The 17,265-nt window shown below is 42.7% G+C and overlaps 2 protein-coding genes across 2 annotated transcripts; one reads left to right on the forward strand and one right to left on the reverse strand.

Moving 5' to 3' along the window:
* Positions 1–362: 362 nt before the first annotated feature.
* Positions 363–11,058, forward strand: LOC138871671 (uncharacterized). Its single transcript, XM_070149567.1, has 8 exons — positions 363–659; positions 732–902; positions 971–1,510; positions 2,319–2,431; positions 2,556–2,682; positions 6,667–6,729; positions 10,563–10,622; positions 10,849–11,058. Exons 1-8 carry the CDS (start codon positions 363–365, stop codon positions 11,056–11,058), a joined length of 1,581 nt encoding a protein of 526 aa, XP_070005668.1.
* Positions 11,059–11,100: 42 nt separating this feature from the next.
* LOC138871672 (zinc finger BED domain-containing protein DAYSLEEPER-like) lies at positions 11,101–14,156 on the reverse strand. Its single transcript, XM_070149568.1, has 7 exons — positions 14,074–14,156; positions 13,761–13,971; positions 13,613–13,700; positions 13,217–13,537; positions 12,966–13,037; positions 12,643–12,704; positions 11,101–11,199 (listed from the first exon to the last, which is right to left on the reverse strand). The coding sequence occupies exons 1-7, from the start codon at positions 14,154–14,156 to the stop codon at positions 11,101–11,103; spliced, it is 936 nt and encodes a 311-aa protein (XP_070005669.1).
* Between the last annotated feature and the right edge of the window lie 3,109 nt (positions 14,157–17,265).

Here is a 17,265-nt window from a genome sequence, read left to right on the forward strand (position 1 = left end):
CAGATTGGACTTGGAAGCTGGTAGCTCGCTTGACCTACGATGGGTGTAGGTGGCGAGACCTGTCGAAGGGTAGATGGGAGGCAAAACACCACGGTACATGTTGTGTGGTTTATTCCTTTTGAAAGGTACTTTCTTCTGTGTGTATTAACTTCATTACTGCAGGCATTGGAGAATTTCCTGAGATAAGACTGTGCCCCCTGGGAGAGGAGGAAGGATCGTCGGCTTCGGGGCCGAGGAATAATAACAAACGGAAGGAATCCTTGAAGAACGAAGGTGCTCATAGCAAGTAAAGCCCTTCCTAAAGGCTCAAAGAAGATGTATCAGCCGAGCCTGCGGCACCCAAGGCTTCTAGCCTTGGAAAAATGGTTCCTCCTTTATTGCCGTCTTCTTTTCCCGTCGAAGGTACTTCGAGGGATAAAGATTTTTTGCCATCGTCTTCATCTTCTGTCGAAGGTAATTCGAGGGATACAAGTTTTTTGTCGCAGTTTTCACCTCCTGTCGAAGGTACTTCGAGGGATGTTCGAGACCAGGGGTTACCTGAATCAAGCGGGGTCTCGAGCGACCATGTCTCCACCGAGATTGGTTCACCTAGGGCCGGTGAGACCGGGCCAGTAGATGCATGCTCAACTTTTGAGGAGGCTCATTGGCTTTGTTCTGTGGTGAGCTTTGGTTGACTTTGTTGGTTTTTTGATTTTACATTTTCATTTTCTCATTGAGCTTCTTTTGTATAGGACTTTGACAAGCTCAAGTCCAAGTTGCTCCGCTATGAAACAAGGCTGTGGAAAACCTTGGACGAGGAGAAATCCCTCAGGTGTTTTTGTGAAAAAAGGGCAAAAGAGTTGATACACCTTCGGTACGAGATGAATCGAAGCCTGAACTACGAAGGCCGCCTCGAGAGACAGGTAACCTTTATTTCGAGAGGATGCATGTTTTTCCTCTACCATCAGAGATTAATATTTTGACACTTCAGTTGCAGAGCAAGACAGAGGATCTGGAATGCCTTTGGGGCGAGGTTGGACATGTCAAGTATGAGTATAACAAGCTAAAGGTTCAGATAGATGCCCATATTACGTCCAAGAAGAATGCTTTGGCCATGGCTTCTGCCCTCGTGGTACAGCTCCGGAACACTCGCAAAAATAGCTTTGTTCAAACGAGTAAGATTGAAAATATCGAGTCTGACCTTTTGAAGATGAAGACTGAGGTCGTGGACACCTGGGAAGAAGATGAAGAGATTCGAGCTAAGGCTGATAAGAAAGTGGCCATATATTTAAAGGACGTTGCCGACGCTCGAGCTGAGTTGAGAGGGGATTCCGATTGGGTGAGAAGAAGTAATGAATATGCCCGGTGCAGACCCCGAAGTGAAACCCTCGAGCAGATCCACGCTAGGGGCTTCGATCTCTCGGAAGAGATAGAGCAGACCAAGGTGGATGAATACGACGCCAAGATCCTTGTATCTGATGCCGAAGATAATGAGGAAGGGGCCGAACGGGCCGCAGTCCCCGAGGAGAAAGTAGACTAGACCTTTCCTTTCTGATTCTGCGTATAATGCTCTTATACTACATTGTAAATGGAACTTTGTATTTTTTCACATATACATATACATTGTAAAGAAGTCTTTTTCTTCTTTCATGAATTTCTTTTTGCTTATGTACGCCTTTCTTTGTCTCGAGTATTATGTTTGTCAATGATTAGCCAAATGAATTGGCCTTCGACTAAAAACCCTTAGGTTTACACATCGGCCCTGAGGCTTGTTATTATGGCCCGTAGGCTCTTACACATTCGGTCAGTACGACCTCTAATTTGGGCTGACGACAATGGATCTTACGCATTAGGTCGGTACGACCTTTAATTTAAGCTGGCGACAGTGGATCTTATGCATTGGGTCTGTACGACCTTTAATTTAAGCTGGTGATAGTGGCTCTTAGGCATTGGGTCGGTACGCCTTTAATTTAAGTTGACGACAGTGGCTCTTATGCATTTGGTAGATAGGACCTTTAATTTAAGCTTTATTTTTCCCTCATTGAAGTTTTTGTGTTCGTCCGACTCTTCGACAGTTTGATAAGAACCTCGATTGTGAGCCGTTATGCGATGATAGAAGATCACCTCGGGAGTTTTCGCTCGATGGCTGAATTGTTTTAAAGCCCTTTTATTGTTTGGAGCTGATATGATCGAAGCTCTTTTGCTTATGCCGAGGGTAGCCTGATTAACTGATTCTTTTGAAGTAATTGAAGGCTTGTGATTTTATGGCGACGGTCGGGCATCATCGATTCGCGTTAGTTTGCACGTCCTCCTATCTTTATCGAATTTTCCTTTTGCAGGCCTGTGATGGGCTCAGGTCTGAGCTGCTTCGTCAAAAAGCCAGGCTTCAGAAGGTTCTGGACGAGGGTGAGTCCCTTAGGCTCCTTAGCACAGAGATGGAGGTTGAGTTGCTGTATTAGTGATATGAGGCGTACCGGAGCTCGAATTACGAGAGCTATTTGATGGAGCAGGTAAACTTTTGTAAAACATGCCTCGCTTTTTGTGGACATTAAGGTTAAACCCTTTTTTTATACTAGCTGCAGAAAAAGACGGGAGGCCTTGGAGTACCTTAAGGGCGACATCGACCGCGTCGGAAATGCTTGTAGTGAACTAAGGGCTCAGGTGCAAGCTCAAGCTTTAGAGGAGACAGACGCTTTGACCAAGGTCCCTGCCTTCGGATCCCAACTCTTCTTGGCTCGTGACAATTCCAAAGTATCGGGAGACTTGAATCTGATCTCTCGAAGATCAGGGCTAAGATAATCGATGCCCGGGCTGAAGCGACATTAAGCCGAACCAAGGCTGATCAGGAGATGGCGATTCGTACGAAGGACGCTGCTAATGTCCAAGCCGAGCTGAAGCGAGCCCTCGACCGGGAGAAGAGGCTCGAGGAATATGTTCGTTACAGATCCCGAAGAGAGGTACTCGAGGAGATCGTTGCAAGGGGATTCATTCTCTCGGAGGAATTAGCTTGAACAAGGGTGGACGAGCGTGACGTTCGGTCCTTTCTTGCTAACGACGGGGAGAGTGAATCTGGCAAGCTGTAGCCATTTGGAGCGTTGTGTCGATTTCGCTGATTTTCTACTTTGTATTTGATACTTTGGAGCATGTTTGTAGATGGAGAGTGCACTTTTTTTGCGTATGTAAGATAAGAGGAAACTTGAAGCTTTATCTCTTCTGCATCTCTTTTTGTATTGCTTTTGACTAGGCGGGCTGGTTTTGGTGTTTGGCAAGGACCTCATAGGCCCAAAACTGATCAGGCAAGCCCGACGGTTTTTAGGTATGATCCTTAACGTGAGCAGGCATTGGGGCCTTTGCGTTTTGCCCAGCTATTTAGGCTTAGTCTCTGAGTCAGGCCTTGACTCGAGCTTGCCTAACCTTCAATCTTTTGTGCCCGTGCATGCATATAGTGATTGTTCTTATTTCTTGCCCATGGGCATTTGCCTTTTCAACTAATTTGGGTCCAGTCTCCGAGTTGCATCGCGATTCGAGCTTTAATTGACCCTCAAGTTCTTTCCTGCCTGCATGGGTGGACGATGATGGCCTTTTGTGCTTCGGGTTGAAGTGACCTTACAAGCGCGTGGCTCGGAGACTCACTCGGCTGGCGATAGTGGCATTTATGCCGTGCCCTTAAGGCATATTGCAGTTTAACTATTTCAGGTCCAGTCTCCGAGTCGCGTTGCGACTCGAGCTTTAATTGACCCTTAAGTACTTTCGATTTTCAGACTAGCGATAGTGCCTCTTATGCTATTTTGGTCATAGAGACCTTTTAATATGCGGCCCGGAGGCTTTCATAGTGTATTATTTTTTATCCAGTCTCCGAATCGGGTTATGATTCGAGCTCATTATAATCCTCAAGTTGTCAATTTACAAGCTGGCGACAATGGCTCTTATGCTATTTGGTCGTAGAGACCTTTTAGTCTGGCGACAATGGCCCTTATGCTGTTTTGCCAGTAGGCTTTTTGTTGGCTGTTTTTCCCGCTCGTTAAGGTCTTTTGAAATGATTTTCTTGACCTGTCGTCAATTTTGGAAGAACGTTTATTTCAAGCCATTATCGGCGATGTTTGAGCACCTCGGAAGGATCATAGCTCATAGGCTGAGTAGCTCGAAGCCTTGTGATTTAGAGCTGACATGGTCGAAGCTCATTTTTGCATGTTAAGGGAAGCCTGTATTAACTGGTTCTTTCCGAAGTATATTCGAAGTAGTGACCTGCGATTTTTGTTTAGCGACGGTCGGACGTCCCCGAGTCAAGTTAATTTGGCTGTATTAGTTGTTTTGACCATAGTCATATATGTTTAGCCAGATCCGTTTTTGATCCCAAGTAATAGTTTAAGCGTCTACACCAAGGGTATTCCCTTTCGGGATTCTTACAAATGCGACGTATAGCCTAAACTTTGAGATTTTCATGCCTGTTGAGGTCTTACAGTTTGTCATGCCTGTTGAGGTCTTACAGTTTTTGTTGTAGTATAGAATAGATCCGGTTACGCCGAGTCTACCCGCTAGGGGTCTTACAATTTTGGGTTTTCCAGTGCATGGCGATTGTCGACAGTCTCCAAGATATTGAGTTTGCTTGGGCTAGAGGGCCGCTGTTTGTGAGCTCGGAGCTACCTTGCTGGGGCTTTATGAGACCGAATCTCTGACCCTAGGGTTGTGTGGGTGTCAAATTATTCACGCTAAGTCCCCGAGCATTTCGGGATGCATTCGGTGGAAGGGTTCCTACCGAGAATACACTGCGATTTCCTTGTTTGGAGAATAAGATGCTGAAAATATATCATTTATTGCTTGGCATAAACACTCATTGTTTCATTGTCGTGATCTCGGCCAGCGCGGGTGTGGCTCCTTGGACCATTCGATCTGATACATAATTCAGTATTGAAACTTAGTCTGGCGTTTCCCGGTCCTTCCGAAGGGATGGTGCCCTTAAAAAAAATCATCGCTCGTTATTTGTCTGCAGGAGAAAGCCTGTGATATTGTCGGATCCTCCTCTGGGGGTACGTTGCTCTGCTAATAATCTTGCTGGCGAGACCCTCTTTGGGGCGAAAGTCCGATTGAGGAAAAAATGCTGTGGGCCTGTTAAGGCTTTGGGATCTTCTGGTGGAGTTAGAACCTCCGAATGTCCCGGATGGTTGTCTGCATACATGTTAGTTAACAAATAACAAAGAAGTGAAGCAGTTCTTCCTCACTATGGGATGTGTAGGCGACATTTCGGGATTTGGTACGTTCCTGCCCTCTTGAGGGGTGAGCCCTAATGCAGCCTTCCGCTGTGTTTAATTAGGCTTGGCCGAAGATATGATTGGTTTACCCTTTGATCCTTCCGAGGGTGGAGACATTGATGCCGGCGATGCATCATATGGTGGGGAATTTCCCCTCATTGCATATTACTCCCTGTCGACTTATTTTAATTTTGCCCTTTGTGTGGTATTTCATCCTTTTGGCAAAATGGGGTCGATGTTGTCTTCGGCTGGTGTGTCCGCGACCATCTGACTAAGACGTCCACACCTTTCACCTTCTTTGATGGTACAGAGCCTGGTATCCCAATTCTAGCTTAGATGGGTTGTATCGAGAGACCGGTCTTCCTGCTTGTTGTGGTGATCGTCATTTGGAATCCGTCAAAGAATCGAGGTGCGGGAGGGATTTGGTTCGTTAGTCCGAACCACCCCATTGACTTTGGTCCGACATCGTTGGTAAGCTTGATCAAACCACCTGCATTCATGAACACATGTTTTATTTGGAATAGATGAGACGAGCGAGAGGGTTACCAATGCGTTAGTGTGAGGCCGAGGCGAAATCTCAGTGTCCTTTTTTCTGGATGTAAGGGTGTCCTCTGGAGTATATCCCTGGACCCGTTCTTTCTTGGCGACGAACATTTTTACTTTCCATTTTATGAGTCCTTGGAGGGTGTCGCCATTCCTCCACTATCCAGGTAATACGCCGCGACTTGTTTTCTTCGTTCTTCCTGGTTGCCTTCCTCCCTTGGGGTTGGATTCGAGCCTGATCGCTCGGCAGTACTCGGTGGCAATTTATATTGAGTAACATGGACATTGTTCTCCTGAGTTGATGGCCATTTTTGTCCCCGTGGCCGCGCGCGCCCTGCGGTTCCCGCGCTAGGCTGTGGTTCCTTTGAATGGGTCTTGATCGAGTAGGCCTGAGTCATTCGGTGTCCTTGGTTTCGCTTATAGTGATCACGATGTTAGGTATAACAATGCTGAAATCATATTCTGCTGGGCGGGGTGCCCCTGCTGGCCGCGCCTCATCGAACCTGGTTTTACTGATCATTGCGAGGTAGGTTGCATTGTGGCGTTCCTCCCATCCGCGGCGCACAGGTGGTACCTCCACTTGTTTGGCATTAATATCTTTACCAGGAGCCTACTTGGGTACAACGAGCCTGAGGAGGCTTCTGGATGGTTGTCCACGGCCCGGATTCGTGGCTGGTGCCGGGTACAGGCACCCGACCAGATCTCGGTTGGGTATCTGATCAAGCTTCATTTGAAATGTCCTAAAGTCGTCGGGCACGGTTTATTTAGGCTTTAGGCTAAGGCCTATGTCCCCCAGTCATCTGAAATCGGGGGCGATCTCGTTCGTTCTATTAGGAAACAGGGCGCGACTTCTTATGGCATTTCATTCTCTCTTTGTTCGGTCTCAGATGTGTAGGGCTCTCCCATTACTGCTTTGATGGCATCAGCATGTGCCTCTATGGAGGAATCTGCTGGTACGGTAAGCGAGTTTGTGAGGTTAGGCGCTAGACTGTGGTGCCACATCATGGTTCCTTTTGAGAGTGTTTCCCCGAACTTCTTCAATGAGACAGGATCGAACTCATCATCTTAAAGGTCGCTGCCTTTTCCTGCGCACGTGTAAGCGGTGGTGCGCTCGTCGGGATCTGAGGTCCCGTCGTACTTAGGGAGTTCCGACATTTTGGATTTCCGTGAAACGAGTTCCGGGATCGTTTCCTCAGGGGACCACTATTTTATGAACTTCCACGAACCTAACTCGATCTTCTTGGAATGATCCCCAAGCATCTTCGCTATGGCAGGCCTGTTATCGATCCGTTGTTGCTTGATCTATTAGGTATTCGTTCGGCGGGGGGAGTTGTCTTTGGTGCTGCTATGCTAGGAGTCTTCGGGTGGCTTTGCAACTGAGCAACGGTCAGTTTTTGTGCCTGCAACATTTTAAAAATAACATGAAGACAAACTTCATGTTCTTCCCGGGCCGGGGTTTTTTGAGCTTCCTGTCGGTCCTTGCTCCGTGTGCTCCTGTCGGTGTGAGAAGTTTCATTGACTTGTTGTGCGTCCTGTGAATCCACGTTCGCTAGAATCGGTCCGGGCGCGTTATTGGGATTCTGTGCTGGTGCTCCAGCGGCCAGGACAGCCACACCATTTTCCCTGTGGTTTTCGAGGTTGTCGTTTTCGACTCTGTTTACCGAGCCAGACATTTTGACCTGAAATCAAAGGATCTTGGACAAGAAAAAGTACGAAAGATAATGTGTGTTTGTGCAATGAAACCAGCAAGAAAATAATCACTATTATTTTTAGCCCCACGGTGGGCGCCAAACTGTTTACCGTGAAAATGGTAACAACAATTAAATTTGTAAATGAGATTCTAAAAATATGTGATCTATTCTCGATCTAGTTGTTAGAGCAGTTGATACTAAGAATGTGAAGTTTAACAATGAAATGCAAGCTAAAACGAGGCAGTAAACAAACCGAGGGGCCTGTTACCCGGATGCAGGACTGGTCGATGAGGGACTTCGTGGTCGATGTTCGGGTCGAGCTCAAGCTATCAAGGATGATCAGGAATGGGATAACAGTTAAGATATGATTAAATAAAGCTCTTTAGGGCCAATACCGAGCGATAAGATGAAGAATAAGTAAGAGAACTGTGAATATTAAAGCGGCCCAGGGCCAGTGAGAACGAGCAAATTAGAAAGAAAAGAGAGAGAGAGAGAGAGATTATTGATCTTGTGGAGAAATAGAGCAACATCATCCTGCTATAAGGTAGTGCAAGTTCCCTTTATATAGGAGGGGAACCCGGCTACTAGTACATGGGCATTAATTATAAAGTATTGAGATGGGACGGCTTGACGCGACGCCTCAACATAGGCTCTGGATATGCCAGCCCTGTCAGACTTAGCTTTGTGCCTTGGGAGCTTCCCCCTCTGTCCTGGCTTCAATCTCCGTCTTCCCTGAGTGGGGCCTCGACGAGCCCCAAATGAGGGGATTCGGTTGTGGCTCCACACCCTCGGGGTCTTGAGGCATTCTTTCGAAATGTTTTGATAGCGAGAAATTAAGTCCTCTGATTTTTGCCGCACACACAAGTACAATTCATGCCTTACTTGAGGTCTTACAGGTAGTTACTTGGTACAAGTATAATTCATGCCTTGCTTGAGGTCTTACAGATTCGGGCATGCCTGGAGGTCTTATAGCGTTGAAGATGCCTCATGGAGGGCTTACGTTGTTGATAATGCCTCTTGGGGGTCTTGCATTGTTGATAATGCCTCATTGAGGTCTTACAGGTTTGAGGTTGCCCACTCGAGGTCTCATAGCATCGAGTTTTTGATAACTAGGGTGAAAATTTTCGAGACATCAAAAGTTTTTGGCTCTGGAGCCGTTCTTTGTAAGCTTGATGCTGAGCATAAAGTTTCCAGCCCAGAGGTCTTACAGATCCGAGTTTTTGATGCCAGTTCCCGAGTTTTTGGGAAATTTCTAGCCCTGGGGTCGTTGGTCATAGAAATGGAAAACTTCTTTGAAGCGCGAAAAGACACTCCTCTGATCACTTTGTACAAGTATACATGTTTTCCTCGCCGAGGGTTCGATTATTCTATGTAGACATGACTAATTTGACAGTTTGGCCCGATACATCTTTTTTCTATCGAGACCCTCTTTGGCTTATCTTGATTTTTGCGGGGAGGTGATCTCTCGGGGGATGCCCCCTAGTATTCGAGGTTGATTGAAAAGGAGCCTTGAATACTCGTTAAGTTCCCCTTAGGTAGCATATAGTGTTGCCTCATTACAAACCTTGTCAGCAAAACCCTTCTTGGGATAAAAATCCGATCAAAGGAAAAGAGTGGAATGCACGCTTTAAAACCTAAAGACTCCAAGTCGGAAGGTGCTTCAATTTTTCTAACCGATCATCTACATATAGGTTAGTGTAAGCCGTAAATGGAAAGGGAGACGATTGTACCTTAGGAGTTATGGTGCTTCGAGCCTCGATATTCTTCAGCTACTTCGCTGTTTGTTTATCTTTTTGGCTCCTACGATGTTGAAGGGATCGATGTCGGAGTCGTAGGATGTTCCGGTGCCTTTCAACGGACACCTCTTCAGTAATAGCGTTTGAGCATTGATATGTTCCAATTGCTTGGAAGTTGTTCGCCTTCCATGGTACCGAGCTTATACGACCCTTTACCGATAACTCCGAGGACGCAATACGGTCCTTCCCAGCCTAGACCTAGCTTCCTTTCATTAGGGTTTCGAGTGTTTAGGGTGACTATCCTTAGGACTAAGTCCTCGACCCCAAAATGTTGGAGATTTGTTCTCCTGTTTTAGTACATTTTGATACTTTGTTTTTGGGCGGCCATTCAGACCAGTGAAGCTTCTCGTTTTTCATCTAGTAGTTCGAGGGCTGCAGTCATAGCTTTATTGTTTGAGCTCTGGTGGCATGTTAAAATTTGGCACTTGGCTCTCCGACCTCGACCGGTATTAAAGCCTCAGAGTCGTATACCAGAGAGAAAGGCGTATCTCATGTGCTCGATTTTGGAGTTGTTCGATATGCCCATAACACTTCGAGCAACATTTCTCTCCATTTCCTTTCGCATTTTTTAACTTCTTTTTCAAGTTTTGAATGGCGGTCTTGTTTGTGGACTCGGTTTGACAGTTTGCACATGGGTGGTAGGGTGTTAGTAGGATCCTTTTGATTTTATGATCCTCGGGGAACTTTGTTACTTTGCTTCCCATGAACGCGTGTTTTACCTCGGATTGAGGTCTTCTTTTTTCCCTTAACCGATTTTAACCTGGGGTCGACACTCAGTCGATGAGTGGTTATTTCCGGCAGGATCTCTGTCATGTTTAAATGGGACCAAGCAAAACAATCGATGTTATTAATAAGAAATTGAATGAGTTTTTTCCCGAGTTCGGGGGTTAGTTCCATTCCTAGGTATACCTTTCAATCTGGGAGATGCTTGATAAAAACAGCTTGCTCCAGTTCCTCAATTATTGATTTTACTACATCCGATTCTTCGGGGTCAATGAAGGTTTGAGGAGTGAAGAAGTCTTCTTCATCGTCCTCGAGGGTCTGTTTGTCTACTGGTTCCTTCGAGGTGGAGGGTATAGAAGTTGGTACCTCCTCGTGAATCGTGAACATCTCTTTGCCGCATTTTGTTCCCCATATACCATTTTTATACCGTGTTTTGTTGGAAATTTCATCATCTGATGAAGAGTTGATGGTACTGCCCTCATATTATGTATCCATGGCCTTCCAAGCAATGCATTGTACCTCATGTCACCTTCGACGACGTGAAATTTTGTATTCTAAACTATATCAGACATGTTGACCAGGAGGGTGATCTCCCCTTCATTGCTTTATCAGCCATGTTGAAGCCATTGAGGACTCGAGAGGTAGGTATCATTTGGTTGAGCAGTCCGAGCTGTTCTACCACCTTCGACCTGATTACGTTGGCTGAGCTACCTGGATCCACGAGTACACGTTTAACTTGAACATTATTCAAGAGAAATGAAATTACCAGCACATCGTTATCCAAATGAGACAGGGTCTCGAAGTCTTCTTCACTAAATTCTAGGATGTCCTCGTTCATGCGGCCCTGAATTTGCCCTTCCGTTGCAGCGACAACTTTTGTCTATTTGGTCACGGGTCCTTGAGCAACATCGGTCCCCCCATGATCATATGAATGATGTGCTAAGGTTTTCCCGTTCCGTTCCTCCTGCCCGCCTCTCTTTCCTTTCGGGCTGGGGATTTTCGAGCTTCCTGTTGGTTTTCTTGGTGTATACTTCTGTTAGTGTGGGAGCTTACATCGACGTGTTGGGCGTTGCGTGAGACCACTTCCACGGGAATTGGTTATGGTGCATCCTCGGGGTTTCATGGTGGTACACCAATACCTGGAATAGCTATATCATTCTCTCCATGGTTCTCAAGACCGTTGTTTTCGTGTGCATTCACTGACTTAGACATTTTGACCTGAAATAAAGATTCTTGGACAAGAAAAAGTGTGAAGAATAACTTGTGTTATTTAGTAAATCAGCACGAAAACAATCACTATTATTTTTAGCCCCACGGTGGGTACTAAATTGTTTACCTTGAAAATGGTAATAATAATTAAATTTGATTTTGTGGTTCTAAAAATATGTGATTTATTTTTATACTAGTTGTTAGGCAATAGATATTAAGTGTGAGTTAGAAAAGTAAAGTAAGAGTAAAGATCAACGTTATTATCCAAACTAAACAGCTGTGGATCGGGGCCTCGGGCTGGCCTAAGCAGGGCCTCGAGGTCGAGCTAAGTGCTTGACTGGTGCCAATCGATGGGGAAATAACTGTTCTAAGAGCCTTGATGATGTCTCTATATGATCAATGATGAATAATAAATGAAGAATAATCAATGAAATGCAATAAATGCAAGTAATAAATTAAAGGAAAGACAATAGAGAGTGTTTAAGTTAGAGAGATGAGAATGTTCTTGTTCTTGTATTGAATATTATGTGTGCAAAAGATTATAAGGATCCCCTTTATATAGGAGAGGGAATCCCAACATAGTACAGATGCATTTATTACAAAGATATGTGGCTGGTACATCTATTTAATGTCAGGGTACAGGCTTGCACTAGCCCAATAGACTTGGTCAGCTTTAATCACGTGCCTTGAGAATATCCCACTCGTTCATCATAGCCGCCGATTTGCTCTGCCCCGAGGTCGAGCTGTGCCTCGATCCTTCTAGTTTATCAAACCTCGAGCTATGCCTTGATCCTTCTGATAATGAGCTATGGAATGTCATGATGATCCCAAAATCGGGCTCTCCAATTGTAGCCATATACATTTTCGTCAGAAAGAAGTAAATAGAAAGAAGCAAATAGACATGAAATTGAACCGCCATTTCGCTAAATGCTAGCATTTGGAGCCAACTCACATTTTTGTGGCTTAATGCCTTAATCCACTATTCAACAAACATGCGACAGTAGCAGCATTAACATGATGTAAATTTTTTCTCTAAAAATGGCCAACTGAATTAAACACAGTGCAATAGGAGAATTAAGAGTAGCAGAATTAGTGTTCTAACAGTAGCAACAGTGCAACAAAAACAACAGAATTAATAGTAGCAGGCTAGCAACAGACTCTAACAGTAGCAGAATTAACACTAGCAACATATTCTAACAGTAGCAGCAAAATTAAACACATAGTGCAACAAAAACAACAAAAAAGAGAGGGCATCCCCCAATTCAAGTTCACACTAATAGCCTTGAATCAACTTAGTCTTAATTCTTAAATACAGATTCCAGGAAGACGCTCAAAACAACGACTAATATGCTTCCTTAAACCAAATGTTCCATCCCTCTTTGGATGAACATTATAGACTCGACCACAATGCTTGCACTCTACTTTGCGAACTTTTCAGTTATCTTCTTTCACCTCAAAGTGTTCCCAAATATGAGAGCGTACTTTAGGAGAAAGAGGCATGATTGCACTTGAACCTAAAAAAAATTAAATTATAAATTAGAATATTATTTTTTGATGATAATAAAATAAACTACAAAAGTATATCACTAAACAAATAGAGTATTAAACTTACCACTCATGTTGCAAGTTGCAACTATACATCAAAGTTCGAACAATGCTAGTAGTGCTTCCATTATTTTCCATATCTAAAGATAATTCGACCAAATATGTCATACAAATAAACAAGAATGATATATTATTTTGAACTAAACTACACACAAAATATTAAAGCTTACCAAGCTCGAGTTCCTCAAGATACTTCAAGTCTTCTTCAACACTAATAGGATTCTTCTCTTCTCTACGCCAATCTTGAACACAAACAAGAGCGTTCACACATTTAGGATTCAATGAACTCCTAAATGAATTAGGAATACCTTCCACCGGTGCTAAACGCACATTCCGACGCCCCACTAGAAATTGGAATGGCCAACAGATCACGAGCCAACTCCGAAAGAATAGGAAATCTAGGAGCATGTTTTCCACCAACTTAAGATATAAAATTCTTCACTAAAAGGCTCTTGTTCTTCACTAAAGTATTTATCCAACTCCAATTTAGCAGCCCCACTTCCATTGTCTTCCTTTTGTTTCTTCAAGTGAAGCTTCGTCCTTATTAATGATGCGGTTATAATACTTCCACTAGATGTATTAAATGTGTTATTAGATGAAGTAGAACTAGATGGAGATTGAGGACAAGATCCAGTTGAATACTTTGTTAGATACTCTTCAAATAAAGAATTCATATAAGCATACACCTCAGCATTTATTTTCTTTCCTTTTTCCTCCCCAAAAAGTTCTTCAAGTGCTCCATCTAAATATTCAAATTTGTTTCATGGATCTAAGACGGAAGCAATAAAAATTATTTTATTCATCTTTTCAGGCTCACCCCAATACTTCTTGATCTTTTCTTGCATCCGCTCAGCCATTTTTCTCAAATGCTCATCCTCACTAACTAAACACTTTTTCAAATGATACTAAAGTTCAGATACATCCTCAAAATAAGAATTAGAAGTGACATAACATGAACCTGAAACCTTTTTGGTGAGCTCGTGAAATCTTGCAAGAAACTCTATCGCATTCCTCACATTCACCCAATCATCAGATTCAAGAGGACCTGCAGTACTACCATATTTACAAAGATGAGAACATTCATAAGCAGAAAATCCATCATCAAAAAGATGAAACTTGTCAAAGGCCTTTTCAAAGTTTTGTGCCGTATCCAACATCAAATAGGTGGAATTCCACCTAGTAGGAATATCCAAACACAATGTTTTGGTACATTCTACCTTTACATGTGCACAACATTGTTTAAACTTTAAGGTCCTTGCAGGCGAAGATCTCACATACCTCATAATATTTCTAACACGTGTGACAGAAGCATCAAGTTCTTTCAAACCATCTTGCACAATTAGATGTAGTATATGAGCCATGCATCTCACATGAATATGTTTACCACTCATCATATTAGTTTTTCACATATCAAACTTTTTAGATAATTTTTTTACTGTGACATCATTTGAAGAAGCATTGTCCGCGATAATAGTGAATACCTTGTCTAATTTTCATTCAAGCAAACAATTAGAAATAGCTGTATCCATCTCTTCACCCTTATGACTAGTGATAGGGAAAAATTTTAGTATTTTTATGCAACTTTCAATCCCTATCAATGAAGTGGGCTGTCAAATACATATAATTTATTCTTTGTAATGAAGTCCATGTGTCTGTTGTGAGTCAAATTTTTGGTTGTGCTTCTCTAAAAGACCTTCTTAGATTTTACTTCAATTCACCATAAACTTCATAAAAATCCCTTGTTATTGTTCTACGATAAGGAAGACAAAATAATAGTTGAGTTATTCTTATAATCTTCATAAAGCCTTCATTTTCTACAAAGCTAAATGGTTGTTCATCAACAACTATCATCTCAATTAAGGCCCTCCTAACCACTTCTTGATCAAATTTCCAAAGTGATCCTCCATCATTTTGGCAAGATTGAAAATTTATCTTTGTTTGACTATTATCTTTATCAGTATTAGGTGGGTATTCTTTGCATCTAGTCAAATGATTTTTCAATCCTATTGTTCCATTCCTAGATGAATTAGCAGCATAAGCTTGCTTACAATATCTACACCTTGCTTTACCAACCCCATTTACCTCAAATTTATCAAAATAATTCCGAACATCGGATCTAGGTTGCATGGCTTTTTTCTTCTTAGAATCTTGAGTATCAATGGTGTTGGCATTGCTATCTTCAGTAATAGGTAAACTTTCACTTGAACCGGCATCACTTACTCTACTTTCATCTGTCATCTATACAAATTAAAATAAATATAAACACAAATTAAGAACTAAATAAAAGTCTTAATGATTACATAATTGTTTGGTGTAGCTCATTTATTATGATTAATAGATAAGTTCACAATTTAATTGTGCCTAATTGCAAATAAGGTAAAGAATTTATTTGTATGGATTCAACCATAGAAAGAACTGTATTTGGAATTTTGGATGGATCAATTGATTTGGATTATTTAACAGAGGCATCAGATCTACACAATTAACAGAATAACAGAGGCAGCAGCAAGCCAAAATGTTATGCAATTACAAATAAGCAGTGTACAAATACCTATTGGAACTCCTAAGTCCTAACAGCAGCAAGATATACTATCAAGACATCACTAGGCTGCACCCATGTAATGATTCAAGATTTTGAATGCATTTCTACTCATAGATAGAGAGTAGATATTTAATACTAAGTATACAATTGAAAATTCCCTCCTCTCTTTTGAAAGGCAAAAACAAGATATCGAAAAAAAGGAAGACACGTTGTGGAGCTGCACAAGCCTTAGGAACAAAGATATTTGGCAATGCTGATAAGGAACTTAACTTAGGACGATTCATGTCTTCACAAAATTTTCTGTTTAGGTAATAATGTTTGCAATTTGAACATGATAAACACCAAATTGGATTTCTCAAAACGAACAGCTAGTGAGCCCATCCCAAACCATTATTAGGGAAACGAACATAGATGTAGTGTTATATTAAACTTTATAAATTTTTTCATCTTCTTTATTCTTTATGTACTCTTTTTTGCTCTTTATAAGAGAGGTACTTATTGCAGACCCAAATTAACCAAATAAGTGTATCCCTTCTTTAATGGCTTATGCTTTTACATAATATGGTATACATCATTCATTCAACAATTCCTTCATAACTATTCGAAATTCTCTCTCAAGAGATTGTTTCAACAAGTGGGTAAAAGTTATGAACCTATTGAAGTCTTGAAGAGTTGAAGATTGAAGATTGTTTCTCAGTTTAAGTCTTGAAGGTCACAATCGTCGCCCGTCAGCCGATCTCTTAGGTTTCTAATTACCAATTCTCTCATTGGTCGCCGTTGCCAGTTAGTGAAAGTGAAAGATTAAAACTCTAAACATGTGAAACTACAAACTACTGAACTAGGGTAAACTGCCTAACTAGGGTCTGGGTAGTCTTATTGGGTTAGGCTCTTAGAAAATTAAAATTTTGGGTCATTTTGGGCTGGGCAGTGTATAGGTCATCTTTAAAAATTTGGTATTTCAGTATACCTAATTGTCAAGATCCTAATACCGAGGATCGTACCATTATACCAAAATACCAAAATTTTAGTACTGAATTGAACTGAAATACCAAAAAAATCAAAATCAAAATACGGAATTAATTCGGTCTGATTCAGAATTCGATTTTTTGGATTTTATGCCTACCCCTAGGGGCAACTGGTGCTGGAACTATGGCACGAGAACCCTGCGGTTGTGAGTTACCTAGTGCCCAAGGGAAAAATCTAGCAATGTGCCTCGAAACACCACAAGTATAACATGACCTCGGTTGTTGTGACTGCTGACCCTGAAACTAACACTGTCGACCTGGATAACCATTCTGAAAACTCTGGAGCAGAGGTGCACTAATAGGAGCTGGTGGTACACTGTAGGCTAGTGGTCATGATGAGACTTATAAAGGCCGCGACCACCTGAAGCACCGTGAGATGCCTGGAGCGCTGAGTGAAACAGCCTTGGAGGATGGCCTCTACCAAAAGTACCCCTACCTCCAAACGAGGCACCACTGAACCCACCAAAATGATGGGGCCTCTTATCAGACCCCTGCCCCCTCTCTTGTGTAAGAACCACCTCAATCTTCCTAGCAACATTAGCAGCTTCCTGAAAGGAAATCTCACCCCGGTCTCCTTGGCCATCTGTAGCCTGATAGGGTGAGTGCGTCCATCAATAAACCTCCCCACCCTCTCCCTCCCTCTCTTTATCTCTCTCAGTAGGAAGCAAAAGAAGAGCGTGATAGGTTAGATCAACAAAACGGGTGTCGTACTGCGTAATAGTCATACTTCCCTATTGGAGACGCTCAAACTGCCTGCGGTAATCCTCTCTTAGTGTGATCGGGGGGAACTTCTCTAAGAATAGCTGAGAGAACCGGTCCCAAGTAAGAGCAGGCGACCTAGCTGGTCTTGAAGACACATAATCCTTCCACCACCTATTGGCGGAACCCATAATCTGAAACACT

The sequence above is a fragment of the Nicotiana sylvestris genome, chromosome 6 (genome assembly GCF_000393655.2).
Source record: "Nicotiana sylvestris chromosome 6, ASM39365v2, whole genome shotgun sequence".
NCBI classification, from domain to species: Eukaryota; Viridiplantae; Streptophyta; class Magnoliopsida; order Solanales; family Solanaceae; genus Nicotiana; species Nicotiana sylvestris.

Coding starts and splice junctions, on each gene's coding strand:
- LOC138871671 (XM_070149567.1), top strand. CDS start 363: ATGGTTCCTCCTTTATTGCCGTCTTCTTTTCCCGTCGAAGGTACTTCG. Junction 2,683..6,666: donor AGACAGACGCTTTGACCAAG/GTCCCTGCCTTC, acceptor TCAGATGTGTAG/GGCTCTCCCATTACTGCTTT. Junction 6,730..10,562: donor TGGAGGAATCTGCTGGTACG/GTAAGCGAGTTT, acceptor CATGTTGACCAG/GAGGGTGATCTCCCCTTCAT.
- LOC138871672 (XM_070149568.1), bottom strand. CDS start 14,156: ATGGCTCATATACTACATCTAATTGTGCAAGATGGTTTGAAAGAACTT. Junction 13,972..14,073: donor CGTGTTAGAAATATTATGAG/GTATGTGAGATC, acceptor TATTCCTACTAG/GTGGAATTCCACCTATTTGA. Junction 13,038..13,216: donor TGAAGAATTTTATATCTTAA/GTTGGTGGAAAA, acceptor TTTGTGTTCAAG/ATTGGCGTAGAGAAGAGAAG.